The sequence below is a fragment of the Seriola aureovittata genome, chromosome 9 (assembly GCF_021018895.1).
Source record: "Seriola aureovittata isolate HTS-2021-v1 ecotype China chromosome 9, ASM2101889v1, whole genome shotgun sequence".
Classification (NCBI taxonomy): Eukaryota; Metazoa; Chordata; class Actinopteri; order Carangiformes; family Carangidae; genus Seriola; species Seriola aureovittata.
In genome coordinates this window covers 23,952,421-23,970,209 of record NC_079372.1, presented here as the reverse complement: position 1 = coordinate 23,970,209, position 17,789 = coordinate 23,952,421, and the positions used below count along the sequence as shown (strand labels likewise).

At 40.6% G+C, this 17,789-nt stretch overlaps 1 protein-coding gene across 4 annotated transcripts in view; it reads right to left on the bottom strand.

The window, feature by feature from the left end:
• Window positions 1-469: 469 nt before the first annotated feature.
• kcnd1 (potassium voltage-gated channel, Shal-related subfamily, member 1) overlaps window positions 470-17,789 on the bottom strand; it is a 92,246-nt gene continuing 74,926 nt past the window's right edge. For 3 of the 4 annotated variants that reach the window (XR_008828644.1, XR_008828643.1, XR_008828645.1), the window contains exons 5-10: window positions 17,008-17,170; window positions 15,454-15,537; window positions 12,245-12,340; window positions 10,599-10,849; window positions 2,049-8,707; window positions 470-1,872 (exon numbers count right to left, since the gene is read on the bottom strand). Coding sequence is in view for 1 of the 4 variants with exons in the window: in XM_056385033.1 (XP_056241008.1) it covers window positions 8,500-8,707; window positions 10,599-10,849; window positions 12,245-12,340; window positions 15,454-15,537; window positions 17,008-17,170 (802 nt within the window). In the remaining 3 variants the exon portion in view is untranslated. Of the gene's footprint in view, window positions 8,708-10,598; window positions 10,850-12,244; window positions 12,341-15,453; window positions 15,538-17,007; window positions 17,171-17,789 lie in introns of all 4 variants that reach the window. The other variant, XM_056385033.1, reaches the window with a different exon arrangement.

The following is a 17,789-nucleotide window of genomic DNA, read 5'->3' as shown; positions in this document are numbered from 1 at the left end:
TCCCGACTCCACTGATTTTTTTCTGTCTATTTTTATCTCAAGGTTGATTTTTCTTTTTTTAAATCTTTATGATCTTGTTTTGTTTTGTTTTTGTTTTTTTGTTTTAAATTTGTATGTATTTCTATAAACACACATGTTGGTCTTCAACAAAGATTTTTATAAATGTGAAAAAGGAAACAAATGTACAGGTTACATGAAATTCAGCATGATAATGATAACAGGTGTAAAAAATGATTACAAACAATAATGAACTAATACACTCAATAACAAAATAGTAAAATAAAAATGACATGACATTGCATACTGTTTTTTAAAGGCATTAATGCTTTTGAAACAAACACTGAAAACAGCACTGATTTGATTTTAGTGCTAATGCTAACATACTGATGTTTAGAAGGGAGGGTATAAACAATGTTTACTGTGTTAGCATGCTAACATTTGCTAATTAAAACAAAAGCGAAAGTCCATCTAAAGCTGAAGGGAATGTCATTTATTTGGTTATAAAACAATGTATTGAACAAGTTAAAACTTTGACCTGATGATAGCGCCAACTTAAGTCACAAGCAGCCAAACAAAGTCATTAAATATAGCCAAAATGGGCTTCTGTGTAAAAACATAAATGCTTAAAATGTTACAACAAAATTATTAAGTATTAAAATTATATTTTAAATTGCAATAGAAAGAATAGCAAAAATGTCACACCCTGTTTTTCAAAACAATTACATTTGTAACTAGAAGAAAAGGTTAAAATCACATTAAAATTGTAACACTAAATTATGTTGGTCAAATCATAGAAAACAAGCATTTATCAAACATGAATGATAATGAGTCTAACCAGAAAATTATTCAAGTATCCCAATGTACTGTAGGTCAAGCAAAGAGAAGAGCAAGACAAAGCAAACCAGAGTTTCCCCCATAACTCATCAAAAAGCCCCTGAACTGTCCAGATAACTGAGCAACTACACAGCCAATGTTCCCCTTTCTTCCCTGGCACAACTTTGAAATACTTTACTGTACCTTGTGACTCATTTAGTATATAGTATATGGTTCTTGGAAAGTTCACAGAACCTGTGTTACCAGAGCAAACATCTTGTTAATGTAGACAAGAGTTAATATAACGGTCGTAAAATCTGAATTCCCTCATCTATGTTTATATCTGACGCTCAAGTAGCACTTCAGCTCTTCTGCTGAGAAACTCGACCACATCCTGTAGCTCCTTGCAGGGTGACTTGCAGACTTATGGGGTTGGTGAGGTCAGGTCAGGCCACACACTTAATTACATACAGGGGTTTTTTTTTTTTTTATACAGTCATTAGGGTACTTTTTTTTTTTTTTTTTTTTTTTTAAATTGCACCAAATTTTATGGCATCATCCAGTAGTTGTTCAGATATCTCAGTCTGGACTAAAGTGATTGACCAACTGACATTGTGTGGCTAAAGCTAACTTAGCAATACAAACATGTTAGCAATATTTTTTTGTATTATTTGTGTTACATTGTTGGTTCAGATCACATGCTAAAATACAGTATTGGTTTAGGTTTCATCACTGTGAATCCTGTAAAGGTGGAGCTGATTTTGTGAGAGATGGAGATTCAGCTGATTGTTCGAGAGATGTTTCTTTAATTAGCTCTTCTGCAACACCAAAACATTTTACCCATTCTCCATCAACTACATAGTTGTCGAGTTTTACATTTAGCTTGCCTTTTGCAGCTTCTCTCAGTCTCTCTGTCACAAGATTTTCCGCCTCTTCCAAAATAATCAAGTCAAAGGGAAGATTTTCGTCGAAACGATCAGCGCAGCATTTCCGCCATGGTATTGATGACATTAAGGCAAACACTAAAGTCATAACGAGGAGAAGAAGCAGGCCAATAACCTGAAAAACAGCATCAAAAACCTGGTTTTATCATAGCATGTCATGTATTTTAGTTGTTTTCTAGAAGATTGAGAGATCAGGGTTTCTCAGGTGAATATCTGTGTTAACCAGGGCTGTTAACCTGGTTGTCATCCAAAAACTGGAGAATAATCAACAATAACAAGATAAATACTCACCCTTGACTTGTTCTTCAGCTCAGCGATGATTGCTTTCTCCTCACTTTTGATTTGATCTTTGTCTTTGCAGGCTAACTGTGGATGTTGTTCATAGTATTGATTATGACAGCAAAGGTACCAGTCTCCATCAATCAACACAGATATAACCCACAGCAGACCAACGAGAACTGCTTTCAGAATCTGACACAAAAAAATACAAATAAACTTCCTGTTACGTTTTGCCAATTTCCAGACTCTCTGAAAGGTTTTGTCCAGCCAGAGGACTACGATAACAAAAAGAAATGCTGGCAGACTCATGTACAACGAGCAGTCAGTGAGTTGGTCCTTGCAGGTGCACGGCAAGTCCTTTTCAAATACGACATGGTAAGAAAAAATCGTAATGACTGCAATATAGATGCTGACCGTTTTACTGAATTGATTAAGAACTGAAGTCACTGCTTTTTTGAAGCTCTCCATGTTTGGTGGAAGGTTTCATACGAACAGCCTACAACATCTGAATATATACTGCACCAACAGGAAACCAAGCTCTTCCTGTTGTTGCATAAAAGCTTGAGCATACTCTTTGACCTGCACCGTAGGTATGATTTGTCTTCACGTGGATTAGACTATGTCAGAGCTGGACCCCCACCCTGACCTCAGAGAACGCATGTGACTGAACGTCCATAAAGAATGAGACGCAGCCTGTTCTGGTTTCTGTTGTCTTTATTAGTGGAATGGAATATACACCTCTGTGCTTTAATGCTGTTTTCTCCTTCACTCATTCACCACTCCTCACTCTCTCCGAGACTGAACATCACTGTCCTTCAGTTCACTGGACGAACAGCTGTTTGACTCCAGCTGAAGCACTGGTTATCATCCGAACAGATCATCTATTGTCTATTCACCCTCAGAATGAGACCAATGTGCTTTGTCATGTTTGTCCCATAAACACAGTTTGTTGGTTCGTCATCAGACAGGAAGTGAACCCTTGACCTTTACGTTCTGCTGTTGTGTAACCACCACTTCAGATCAACAGCTGCTCGTCCACTGAAACATCTCAAAATAAAAGCAACCTGACATTCGGTTTTAGCTTCACATATTCATAAAATCAGTTTCACGTGATTCTTTTCATTTGGTCTTAAGCAGTGGTTTCCAACCTGTGGGTCCAGATCCCTAAATGGGCCACAAGACAGGGCGCCATGAAATGATCAAGAGGATAGAAAAAAACAAGATTTGTTTTTTAATATGTTGTAATTCCACATTCTTTCATAATTTTCCTCTAAAATTGTTTAAAAAATAACAAATTCTAAAGGCAAAGATCAAATCTTTGGTCAGACACAGGTGGAATTTGCTTCTCGAGGTCACACGTTGACAAAGTTGGGAATCACTGGTCTGGAGTACGGAATTTCTGGAGTAAAACAAAGAACAACTATGAAAACCAGCGTAACAAACTGACTGCACATATAATGTAATTTATCTTTCCTTCAAGTGAATTTAGTGTAAAGTTGCTCTTTAAATCCCTGAGGCTGTGACAGACCACATCAGCTAAATGTCAAATCAGAAGTTTAACAAAACAAGTTTCATTGACCTGTTATGTGAAACTACTCTAAAATTATGACTGCAATAATCAATAGTCAATCCTAGATCATTATAAATATTATCTTCATCATAATGTGTGCTGTTCAGAATTTCTTCTTGCTGACCTCCATCCCGAATTTTATGCACTGAATCTGATTGTAGATCAATAATTTTTATAAAACAATGAGCTCATTGATTCAAGGATAACTATATCAATAATAGGTGGAAATAGTCAGTAGTTGAACCAAATATTCTTCACAATATTTCCTGGAACAAAATGTTATTCAGATGTTTCCTGGTTGTTATGGCGACGTCAGAGATGTGAAGTGACAGAATCAGTAGAGGTGATGCATGAAATCATCCCTGCAGCAGAAGCTGACTCAGTAGATCAAAGTAAAGTAGAGCCGTGGTTCCCAGCCGTTACCCACAAGCCCCTGCAAGATCAGAGTTTCAACCGACATTTGATTTAACATTTTTTTTCAATTCTGTTTGTCTCGTCACCTGACAGAGTTTTAGAAAGAGTCTTGACCCAGAAAAAATAAAACAAGTTCAGGTATACCTGCTGTCTGATGGAATTAAGTACGTTTATATGGAAGAACAAAGAGGACGTACATTTATTAACGGGGTAATTTAATTTAAATTATTAAATTATTCAAATAGTTTTAATAGTGTAAAATTCTTATTAGCAATAAGGGAGAATTTAATTAATAACTTTCAGCCATTAATGTCAGAGAATTGATCAACTTCAAGCCAAAATTACAATTATAAATGCCACTAATTACTGCATTAGCCTGTTAAAAATCCTGACTCAAGGCCCACTTACCAGCTTTTTCTGGAGCTTTCAACTGCATCCAAGTGACTGAAAGCTCTGGGAAAAAAGCTAGAGACTGAACCTCAAGTTGGGATCATTTCAAATGGACACTCAAACAGACAAATTTGTAATATGTAGTAGTATGCATGTACTTTAATGTATGTAGTAATTTAAGTATATCTACTGTGAATAATCGTGGTACAAATAAATTATTTTATGGTACTAATTAGTATTACTACAAAAAGCATATAGTATTGATTGCAACAATAAAAAAAGACATGAAAAACATAAACCTTTACATGGAGCTTTTCCAATAATGTCAGTGATAAATATTGACGCTTTGGGCATGGAGGCCGGCTGAGAGCCACAGCTGCAGAACAGAGTGAAAACATGAAGACAGCTGATGTATTTTAGAAAATGTGACACAGATTTTAAACAACAGACATCAGATAGACATCCTCGAGGTGAAGAGACAGCACGTTCAGTCTCCGCTCTGCCGTCTCTCTCTTTAAACTGCCAGAGAAAACAGATAAAATACCTATAACGGTATCCATGCATATTTGTGACTGCTCATCATACAAACACACACACATCCATACAAACACACACAAACACCTGGCGGTTCTCACACACACGCACGCACACACACACACACACACACACACACACGCACACACACACACTTTGCATTCTGGCGAGGAACATGCCTGAATGATTTTTATTTTTATATCATCTGCTTTGTTTCTTCTCGTTAATCTAACGTTCACGTCTCGTGGTGCAAACACTCGTCTTTAAAAGTTTCAGTGGGGAAGGGGGGGGGGGGGTCGGGGGGGTCAGGGGAGATGAGGAAAACAAACCAACGACTGACAGAAGAGAACAAAAGAAGAGTCGTCATGCAAAAGAACGGATGATGAGATTCTTTTTTCCCCATTGTTTTTTTTTATCTCATTTTTTCTCTGATATGGTTGATAAGTTCCTATGATCAGTAGTGCTACTTCTACTGTACGAGGCTCATGCACAGAGGAACGCCAGTCAGATCCCCGATGACCGTCATCTCCATCTTTTTTTCTTTTTTCTTATTTTTTTCTGGGTTTGGGGATTTGATTGGAAGATGCAGGTGAAAGTTTATGATACAAAATATGTTACAGTATGTACGTCTTGTCTCCCGTCTGGGTGTCACTCACTCACACTTTGCCTCTGGATGGTCGGGGAAATGCTTCGCCAAAACACTTACAGCTTCAGTCACATGTAGCTGATGCCGTTCTCTGGTCATCCAATCATGTTCAGCACATCTTTGCATCATGTCCTGACTTATTAAATATTATGTAATTTCCATTGGTGGTTGAGAAATAGCCCAAATGTGTGCATGTTAAAAGAAATGTCTGCAGAGAAAAGCAGAGCTCCATCCTGTTTTTAACTCAGCCTCTGTTCCACTCGTTTATTTTCGATTTTTCGATTTATTTTGTTGCTTTTTTCTCTCTGATAAACCAGCACTGCTCATTTTATCAAGGATTTAACAAATATTTATTATTTTTATTATTCAAGACGTGGTCACAGGGTCACATGGTGCTACGAGCTTGGTAACCCACTTGCACGGCTAGCTAGTTAGCTTGTGAACTGCCAGTTAAGCTAAGCTAGTAAGTTAGATGAAGTGAAAAGCAGAACTTCCTCGAACTGTTCCAGAAATGAGAAAAACTCATTCAAAAAGGTTTTGACAGGACAGAGAGTTTAACAGCAGAAATAACAGATAACATTTAATTAATATTTGAATTCAATTAATATTTAACTTTTTTTTAAAGCTATAATTAGCCTTTGAATGTTTTTAGCTTTGTGATCAACAGGATCTGCTGTGTTGGGTGTCGATTGCACTTACTGGGATAAATAAACATTGTATTGAATTGAACTGAATCTTATAATATGGGAAGAAAACCCAAAGAAACAGTGAGCGACTGAGTTACAGGAACGAGTGGAACAGAGACCAGACGGGAAGTTGTGAAGAGTTTGCAGACTATGAAGAAGCGTTCTTATTGGTTGAACTAAAGATACAGTGTCTGATTTTTCTGTCTGTTGATGTCGAGCTTCCTCAGTGTCACTGCCGGACAACAGAGACAGAGGCTTGTGACTGGAGTCTCTTGTTCCGTCTGCTGCAGTGACAAATTTCGTCAGGGACAATGAACGAGCAGGTGCTTGCTTCACTACCACAGGTGAAAGCCATATTGTGCTAATACTAACATAACAGTAACAGTTAACATCCTCTATTGTGTGCACAAGATTAAATATGATCATTTTGTGTATTTTGCATGAGCAGGTTTTCCTTCATGTTCAGGGGATTCAAGTGAAAGTCTGAAGACTCAAAGATTCAGGACTGAAACATCTTTACCGCCTTAATCAATGTGAGGTTTTTGTTTTTTTTTACCCAGAGTGCACGTCACCGGATTTCAATGCTAAAGAGCTTTTGGTTTTGCATTTCCCTGTCCCATTTAAATCTATTGCAGAATACTGGTTATGTTCTCTCACATAACAAATTCATTTCTTAGTTGCTTTACATTTTTGTTCCCTGCAATAATGACCGTAGTTTTTAAACACACACATTATTATTGTTATTATTATTATTCTGTTCATTTGTTGATGCTATTTTCCTGCTTGTTGTAATGTTGCATATTTTGAAAAGTAAAAGGCTTTCGTTCCCAGTCTGGGTGTCGGCATCAAGCTGAAGAACACTTCTGAGCTACAGCCTCACCAGACCAGACCAGTTCGCGTCAGACGACATAAATCCAGGCCAGGATCCCTAATTTAAACCTTCTCTCTCCACAGTCTCATTTAAGAAAACCAGGTAAATCCAGTTCTTCTGAGACCAGTTTGCGTTTGGCCCAGTTCGGCTCCTTTAAGTCGCGTTCAGCTCAGTGTAGTTGTGTGAACAGTATTCAGGCTCAGCATAGATCAGTTAACCCAGTTCAGTTTGGTTCATGTGTCAGATTCACATGTTTCAGCAGCGTCTGGATGAGTTTCATATTCCTTCACCTCTCGCAACCGGATTCTGGCAAAAGCTTTAGAGTTCTCGTTCATCATTTCCTTCCTTTCCTAAAAACAAGACCTGAAGTCAGTGAAGAGATCACTCATACATCTTCCCACATTCTGTTTGACTCAAGTCATCCTTCATCCTTTTTGACGACCTGATGACCCACTGTTGGGGCTTACACCTACAACTTTTGCATGTCAAAAAAAAGAGGTCCAACATCACACTCAGCTGAGCAGCAGTTTCTCTGCAGTCAGGCCTCTAAGATCCAGTCTGGAGCTGTTCGAAGAAAACCAAACAAAAAACCAATCCACATGTCATTTTCTGATTGGCCTGAAAAACACCAGCTGTTTGCCACGACAACCGACATCTAGAGTCAACAAAAAGGTTGTAGCCGTGGCCTCTGAAGCCGCCAAGGGTTGTGTGGTTGTCTACAGTCCGTCTGACCAGCTGAGTCTGAACGATCCTCCAGGGGTTGGGAGTCCCTCAGGTCCAACGCGTCAACTTGTCTTTCAAAAACAGACCAAACCAAAACATAACACCAAGACCACCATCCTCAGCTGCCACTTTCAACCCAAAAGAACCCAATGACCGCGGTCCATCAGGTAGTTTCCAGGTGCTGAATGTCATTCTTTGGAGGTCCTGGCATGCTTCCTGTTTGTCCCTTCATAGGGTTTGTGCAATGAGGCCCAAAAGTCAAAATTGTGCAGGGGTCAAGTGCTTGTTGGGGACTAAAATACATGAGGGGGAGATTCTGAAGATAGAGGAAAGTCTCAGGGAGAAGTCCTTGATTTCCAGACTCTCATTTTGTGTTGCTGTATGTTTTGCCTCTTGATGAAATGGCTCTATCCACATCGTCCACAACATGGGGTGAGGAAGTGAAAGCAACCATCTGCACTCAGAGGATCCGTCCGAGTCTTTGTCCCCAAAATGTCAGCTAGCAGCGCCCCTGGTTCAGGATCAGGGGGTTCAAGGGGATTCCTAAGGTTCAGAGTACACGGGGAGGGAGACTGGGAGGGGCCGCAGGGTGGGTAACGGGGAGGGGGGGTTTAAGGTGAGGTTGGAGGTTATAAGGAGGAGATTTTGACGGTTTCATGGGTGTAGGCGGTGGCGCGGGTGTTGCGCAGGATGCCGGGGATGGGGGCAGGCGACGAGGGGAGGCTCTCGTCAGGCGTGTTGGCGGGCGGCGTGGGGATGCTGATGATGGCGGCGGTGAAGTCTTGTTCCCCGCAGTTCAGCTTCAGGTTGTCCGCCTGGGCGTTCAGACTGGACCGACTGAGGGGGGAGAGACAGATACTCTCACTCACACAGAGGTAAACACAACAGATACACAAATACACAGATAAACAGCTTTGTGCCTGGTGTAACGCCAGGAACACACTTCCTGCGTTGCGTTGCCGCTGCAGCTGAGAAGCACATGTGCATGTTCACACACCGGTGGTGTCTCTGCTGCATTGTTGCTCCCACCAGCCCAATCTCTCTACATAGAGTTTACAGTTTACTGGAATGATGGATTTCTTTTCATTATAAATTAATCTTTGAACTATTTTTTTTCAACAGAAAACGTCATTAAAATGCTCCACATACATGCAGCTGCTAAAAGGGTGGAAAAAAAATCTATTTATATTTTTTCAAGTCTGTGTCGTGTTCAGAATCAGCCTAGACATTGAAACTAGAGTGAGGTGTCAGTTTTATGTAATGTTGCTGGTATGATGTTAATATGACATTAACAGATCTTTTCTCTGTCTGTTCTTGCTGGGAGACGCATGTGTCACGCATGAAAAATAAGTTAGAGGCCGAATCTCTAGATCACATGACACAGTTGTGTTAAGATGTGCGCCAAAGTGAAAACCAAGTCGTTCCACAGCCACGACACACAGGTGAGTCATCTAGAGTGTTCCTGCCCCTAAGAGACTGTTCCTTTTCACTGAACTTGCAAAAGGTTTTTTCATTGGTAAAAATCAAGTAGAGCCTCTTTATAGAAGCTGATCAGTAAACTAATATGTTTGGCAGGTGGAGTTTTCATGTGGACAGTAGGAACATGCCCTGTTTGGAGTGAATTCATAGTAGATCATTCTGATGTGCCCTCCAGAGGCTACGTCTCCAAGACAACCAATTTAGGCATGAAAGAATTTTATTGGCTGAAAGGCCGGGACTACTTGGAGGCTCACTTCAGTACAAATATCAAAGTTAGTGAAGATGCAGAGGAAGGGAGAGGGGATCAGTGCTGTCAGTCCAGACCTCACACATGGGTGAATATTTGGTTCAGTAATAAGTAGTAAACTAACCGGTGAGCAGCCACAGTGATTTAACATGAAAACCTGCTAGCCAGCTAATGTCACCAGCCTTTCATTATTAGATTGTTAATAATGATACATCACTGGATAGCATTTGACTGTTGTAGCTGGTGAAGGTGGAGCTGGTTTTAAAAGTGAAATCAAGGGGAAAAGGTGAACTGCAGCACTGGTGAATATTGAATATGAACATGTTGATGTCTTTTCCTTTAACAAGTCATTTACTAAAGTTTACTTTTAGTCTTTGATATGTTACTGCGAATAGTTTTCTTTAATGTAAATACAGATCATATGTTAATAAACCACTCAGTTGACAGATCAGTTGTTGTGTCCACACCAATGTTGAGACTAAACCTACGTCCTTGATTTTTGGGTGTGGATCTGTAGATTATGCACAGACATGTGACATTAAGGACACATTCCAACATTAGCAGAGCACAGGCTACTTAGGACAGACTGGATGGGTCTATCCTTGGTAAAGTTTAGGATATTAATCCTGAGGGCCACCTTGGATTTTCTAAATTTTATATATTTACAGGAATTTGATTGAATCACCAACAATAATTAATACATGGAAATGTATTAAAAAAAATAAAATAAAAGTGATTCCCACAGTGATACTAAATTATTCAATGCATGGTCATGGACCACCTGCAATACATTCACTGACCACTAGAGGGCTGCAGCTCACCAGTTGAAAACCCCAGTTATAGATGCAAATTCCTCCAGGATGTCACAAACTGAGGCAAAATCATTTGATAATTAACATAAAAAATACAAATACATGTATTTTCATATTTCACAGTTTGTCATCAGTGTGTAGTGATTCATGTGTGTCTACAGTTGTGTATCAGTTGAGTGTGTGTGTTTACGTTTGTGGGGGTATGGAGGTGGTCTTGACGTGCAGGGTGTCCAGCTCCTGGATGCTGCCTCGGCTCACGGACACCGTGGAGTTGGCCAGTCGCATGGCAGCTCTCCTCCTGGCCCGGCGGGGGCAGCAGCCGGTGGAGTTGTTCTGCGCCCCCTGCTGGCTCGACAGGGAGGTGCTGCGGCTGGTCCGGAAGCCTACCGACTCTGTCATACACAGTTCACTGTAGGTCATCTCGTCCGTGAACTCATGGTTCTGAAAGGAGACGGGGGGGCGGGGTCAGACATGGAGACACACAGACACTCGGCCTGGTGTCTTTTTATTTCTATAACTTCACTGATTGTAAATAGACTTTAAATAACTGTAATAATAGACTGTAAATAAAGATGGACGTAGCCTCTGTTACGTCACCCATAGATTTCCGAATAGCAGTATTGAGGCTCAGAGTGAGCTGCTCCACTATCACCATCTTGGCAGCGCCCAACTCCGCCCCTGACTCACAGCTAATCCAAAAATGGGCAAAGAGGTGGGGCGTGTATGGAGCCGGGACTTAAATGCATGCGAGTTTGTGGCAAGCATATGGTCACCTGTCTGTCACTCAAAGTGGCCAGGCTCTCAATTATGCAAAACTTTAAGCCTTAATAAAATGTAAACAGGTGAGTTGATAAATAAAAATAAAAATTCAACCCCGTACAGTTGTAGTAAGAGGAAATTCCCTATAGAGACCAAAACAATTTTTTGTACCAGACTGTAAACATGTTTACTTCTGCTGTAAATTTTAACATGGGACTCTACAGGGATTGACTCACTGTGGGAGTCTGACTCTAGTGGCCATTAGAGGAACTACAGTTTTGGGTACTTCAGTGTTGGCTTCCTTTTTCAGTCCTGGAGGTTGATGCTAGATTTAACCTCTGTATTTATTGTCAAATGTTTTTTTAATATAAACACAGTATTATCCAAGCAGGGTTGTTGAAGATAACAGTCTGAAGTTTTCCTTTTCTTGAACCCTGTTCTATAATAAGAAGCCTAAGTTGCTCCAAATGTTAATACATGAACAATCTTGTCGTTTTATTTCCGTGTTTTCCACATTGATCAACCAGTGAAGACTTTTTACCTTTTCAACTGAGCCTCACTCCGGTTTTTTACATCACTACACGAAGCTGAGTTTGAGTTCATCATGTAAATTTAAGACATTTTCAAACAACCACCTCAGAACTGACACTAAATAGCTGCAGAAGATAAAATCTGAATCACACACTGCAGTTTATAAGAACTCACATTAAAGCTTCTGCAGCTTTAATCTGATGGATTAATGTCAATAAATGCATCAATCATGTGTACTACCCCCCCCTCTGGCAGATTAATGATTTGTTATTATTTACATATTGATATAAATATCTGCTCCCTGAGCTGACAAAGTGAGGAACATTTGAAACATGAAATGAAGCAATTTAAAGGCGTCTGAGTTTATTTTGAGGCTGCTTGTACAAAGATAAAGAAAAGTTGAAGGTATTTTTAAACTCATGTTTGTGCATTAGAATCTAAAAATGTTATATTATTTTTAACATCATCCTTCAGATGTGTGTGTGAGTGTGTGTGTGTGTGTGTGTGTGTGTATGATGTGAGAGGTGAGACAAGCCGAGTCCTCACCGTTGTTTTCTCCAGACAGTGCAGCAGATGGTGGTGTTGATGCTCGAACGCCGATTTGTTCTTCACACACAGAGCCGTGCTGTCACTGTCCCGGTCCTAAACACACACAAAACAAAACACAAACACACACACATTAGTTGTACACAATGGTATTAAGTCAATAATTTCACATTTAGGAAAGCAAATCCGCAGTAGTAAACCGAGCATCTTTGAGAAACCACATCAGTGCTGTTTGATCATTTTAGTCCGGGTGTCATTGTGGTTTTAACATTTCTTACATACACATTCGGAGCTGAAGTTATACACATTAGTAACAGTGGATACTGACGATTATGACCTTGTTTTATTTTACACAAACTAAATTCTGACAGGCCACAGTTTTCGCTGACTGTGTGTTCGAACAAAATGATGTGAAGCAGATCTGTTCTTGTCGTTATGCTCTTCTCACATCAAGGCTAAAATATGGTGGCCCCAAGTCTACGTCCACAATACTATGTTTTGGAAACTCTGCTGGCCCCGTTTTACTTTGAAAACTCTGGGGTTGTGTTGTTAATGAATTACAAGTGTTACTGACTTTGTTGTCTTTGCTATCAGCTGTTGGTCAGATAAATTCTGCATTTTAATGCTACAACTGTCTTTGCTGTTCCTCATTCAGATGATTTTGTGCGACTCATCAAATGCAGAGAAAACAATCTGCTTCCTGTTTACACCGGCATTTTCTTCAGTTGCAGTGCGCTGAGCTCTCAGGGGCACCGTACTAAAAGGTGAGTCAGGTTCACTCATTCATCATTCACTTGCTGTGTTTTGTTCACAGATGTTAGATTTTGTGTTTTGATGTTAAAGACAAGTTCAAGAAAATTATTTTTTCCCACTTCACCCACAGCGTTTTGGGTTTTGGGTGGGACGAGTGAGAAAATATGGATGAAGCAAGAAACAAAACCTTCAAAAAAACGTATCAGAAAACAAAGAGTTAAAAATGTCAGACTAGTTCCTTTTCGTCAGTGTTTCAGCCTGAGAATCTGTCCATGTTCAAACTTCATTAAACCTTTGACTTTCCATGAATGTTTCCAGAAGGCTGAAGTGACAACCAGAGGACATTTAATAATGTTTAAGTCTCTTCTCTCATTTTAATCTGATCCCTTCCATCTCTCACTGTTTCTTCGCCGCCCAACTAATCTTTCTCCTCTTCTTCCTCTTCCTCTCTCTTGCTATTTATTCCTCCTCTCCATCTTTCCCTCTGGACTGACGCTCTCTGATCTTCCATCTCTGTCTCAGATTACACAAACACACTCATCTTCCTCTTCCTCTCCTCATTCTCTAGCATTGCTCCCCCACTTTTTCTTCATCCTATTATTTTACACTTCTTCCATTCTATTCTGCTGCCATACCCTCCACTCCTCACCCTCCTCCTCCTACTCCTCTTCGTCCTCATTATGCACTCTATAAATCCAACAGTCATCCCTCTTTCTTGCTCAGTGCTGAAGAGGGATTAGGACTCAACAATATCTATGAGTGTGTGTGTGTGTGTGTGTGTATGTGTGTCTTCATCTTCTACCTGCAGCTTAAACCCATTCCAGTGATAAAACATTTAAACCCAGAGACTGTTTCATCCTCTGACTGAAGAAACACAAAGACTCTGAGTCGTGATGAAGCCGAAAGTTGAAAAAAAAATAGCTCCTCAGATCTTCAGTCGTGTTCACATGTGAGTTCGTTCACCTGCATATTGAAATCAGACTGTCCTGATTGTTTGTGTTCACAGTAAGTGGGATCAGTCTATTTACTTAACAGTGCACAGATTAAAGTGTGTGTGTGTGTGGGGTGTGTGTGTGTTTTCTCCTCTATGTTGACACACACTACTGGGGCGGTGGTTTTGGTCCCGATGTGAGTGTGTAGTTTTTTTTATATTTTATTTCTTGTTGATAATTATTTACACAGACCTGCTGAATAATATTTGCCAAATACATCATTAAATTTAAGACATGATCAAAAGTAATTTCATGTTCTTGTTATTTTCATATACCCTGAACAACAACAGGTTTAAAGGTCCCATATAGTGTAATGTCAATGTGTTTTTTGATTATAAAGCAGGTCAAGGTTCTATATTAATACTGTATTTTAGTATCAAAGTCTACATACACAGAAAAATTCACAATTCACACTTCCTGAATTCAGAAACTGAGACTTAATAGGAGGACTTCTGTGACTTTGTGATGTCACAACTAAGCAATCACAGCTATTAGCCACGTTTCTGTTGCACGACTCTCTGCTGACAGAGTTTCTGCTCAGGTTTCTGTCGGCAGGTGAGTGTCAGTTTGTCTGGAGGATGATGTTCAGTGTTCAGATTCAGTTCTGTTAAACTGTGATGAGGTTTAAGACACCAGCTGCTGAGATCGCTGGTGAAAGGAAAACCCCTTATTGTTTTGAATCAGCTCCACCTTCACTTTGCAAACAATGAGGCTGAGACTCATCTCTGCTACCTCCCTCTCACTGTTCAACTCACCTGGTTTCATTGTTGTTTTGCCAAGTGGCTGTTGGGAAAAAGCTTCTCTGATGGACTATTGGTGAAGAGCCAAACTGCTGAGGCAGCATCTCCGTATCTGTCTGCATCTGTGTCTCTGTCTCGTTCTCTTGTACTCTCTTTATCTCTCTCTGATATGCAGGTAGCTACAGGTAGGTCTGGATGGGACTCGATCAAACATGAATAAACTGCACCTCAACTTGTGACTTGCACTTTCATGTCATCTGGACAATGACATCTGATCAAAGGCCTTTTTTATCCACCTCTCAGTGGCCTCCATAACCCAGCTTTCATCACTCCTCCTGTAATAAAGTTCACCAGCCAGTGGAGGAGCTTGTGCTAACTCTGCTAAACCCGATCAACCACGCCACCCTGCTCTTCCAGGTTATAGTCTTTTTCCAAAGAAAGTGACCAAACTCTACAGATGGTTTTTACACTTGCTGTGGCCTGGTCACAGACCCCAACTGCACCTGATCCTGCACCACTTATCTCAGTCCACAACTCCCCCCTTCCTCTCTCTCCACCCTGCTGTGTCTCTCTTTCATTTCTACATCCCTCCTTCCCTTCTGTCTCTGATGTCTTCCTTTTTCTCTCTGCATCACTGTCTGAGTTAACTGGACTGCAATCCACCCTTCCTGCTTGATAGTGAGAAACTATCGACTGTCTTTGAGTGTGTGTGTGTGTGTCTCACCCCAATCGCTCTGTCTTCTTTGTACTGGAGGAAGGCGTTGGTTGTTCCTTTCTTTGCCATGCGGATCCGAGCCAAGCGCACTTTCTGTCGGACAGAAACACACAGGAAAACAGCTCTGTCAGCACATCACACACACACACACACACACACACACACACACACACACACACACACACACACACACACACACACACACACACACACAGACACACACACACACACACACACACACACACACACACACACACACACACACACAAAAACCTGCAGTGTATGGGAGCATTGAGGTTAAAGTGAAGCTCAGACTTGTTGTCTCTCTACATCTTTAAAGGTGCATTGTGTTTATTTGACTGCGTGACTAGAGGACAGGACAAGAGCAGAGCAGATGAAGCTGTTATTACCACAGGGAAATGACATTATTGTTGCAGCAGGCGATAAATAACAGAAAATATATCCACACAGAAAAGAATAAGAAGCTGCTGAAAAATAAAACTAATATCCAAGTAAGTGTTGGGAGTACTATAAAGGTCTTATTGAATACAGACGGCACTGTGTTCTGTGTGGGAAAGAATAGATGAACTTCTAAGCACCTAAAAATAATGTTCTTTGTGCAGCTAAAGCTACAGAGGAAGAGGAGGAAAACTGTGGTCATTCAGGAGAGGTAGAAACAGTTTGTTTAAAGGTGACAGCACTAACATTTCAAAGTAAAATACTGACATGGATAAAGAGTTGTGTAGGAATGAGTCCTAAAACACAGAAATCAGTTGCATTTTACCACTTCCTGTTCCCTTGTCCTGAAGGCTCTGGTTTTTTGAGTGTGTTTTTGGTTAGATGGATGGAAGATATTTCATTCATCTAACCAAAGACACACTGTGGTTAACACAGGCTCAAGACATTTTCATGTTTTTTTCTACAACATAAAAATAAATACCCCAGTCCTGAATTCTTTACGTCTCTTAAAAAAGGCTGGTTGCTAACAAGTGTCTAAATGAGACTACAGAGGTTGTCGGGGACATTAAACATCGTCACAGCGAACATGAAAACCAATCTACTCCTCAGTCCACCTTTACAGCCTCGTTGTAACTTGCGCTCTTACAAACCGTTACTAAATTTGTAATAGGAAAGGCTTTTGTAGAAGAGGTCAGAGCTAAAGCAAACTATAAGTTGAAGTTTAGTGATGGTGACGTTGAAGTCATGTGACCGTGGTGTAGTTGGTTTATAGCCTAACATTAGCTTTTTACTCTTGGTGATTTTATTTAAGCTTCAAACGTCATAAAGTGGTGTTTATTAGTGAAGATTATCGTGCTGAACAAAACGGGTCAGTATCATAAACGTTTAGTGAATTTTCTCTCCCATTGGCTTTTAGTGGAGGGAACGAGGGTGATGCTACAACTTCAGGGTTGGAATACAAAAATGTGTCATCACTGCAGCACTGTATTGTTAGAAAATATAAAAAGCCTGTGATATTTAAGTCATTGTTGTAGCCGTCACTACATGTTACCATAGAGCCATATTCTACTTGCTGCACCCTGCAGTCACATAAACCTGTCAGACCTGCTGTGCTCTCATCTTGTCTGCTCTCTGGTTCTGGTGGTAGATCCGGCTGAAGTTGGAGACGATGACGGGGACGGGCAGAGCGATCACCAGCACGCCGCTCAGAGAGCAGATCGAACCGAAGATCTTCCCCGCGATGGTGTTGGGAACCATGTCACCGTAGCTGCGGGAAGAATAGACAAGTCACGTGACCAAAACTCCTCAAGCAGTCAGTAAGAAAAAATGTTTTTATCCAATTCCACCTCTACTTCCACCCTGCAGTTAGCCGCTTGGTAACAGGTGCATGCTGGGAGCTGTAGTTGACCTCTCTCCGAAAGTTGTTATTCAATGCAGCAGTTTTTTTTTTCAGTTCAGAGTCTCGTTGTTTGAGGGTTTCCTGACTATCACAATGTTTGGATGGATGGATGGAGGGAAGTTTTAAATTGCTGTACTAGATCTCACCCCCCAGCTATAAGGCTACACATACTCTCACTCTCACACTCTCACACACTCACACACACAGAGGTTTCTGGATGTTGCCTCATGCGGCCTTCACCTTTCATTGTACAGAGCCATAAATCACTTGAAGTGAGATGAGGAAGAGGAGGAGATTAGAGAGCGGGCAGGAATCCAGCTCTGTGTGATTGTGAGGAGAAAACACTTTACAGCTGCACTGATCCACATTTCACTGCACAAACCACTGAACAACACCACACCACACAGGGCCAACTTCCTGTCTCCGGCTCCTGTGATGGTTTATTTTATGTTCTTTTAAGGGTTTGTCTTAAATTTCAACACAGTTT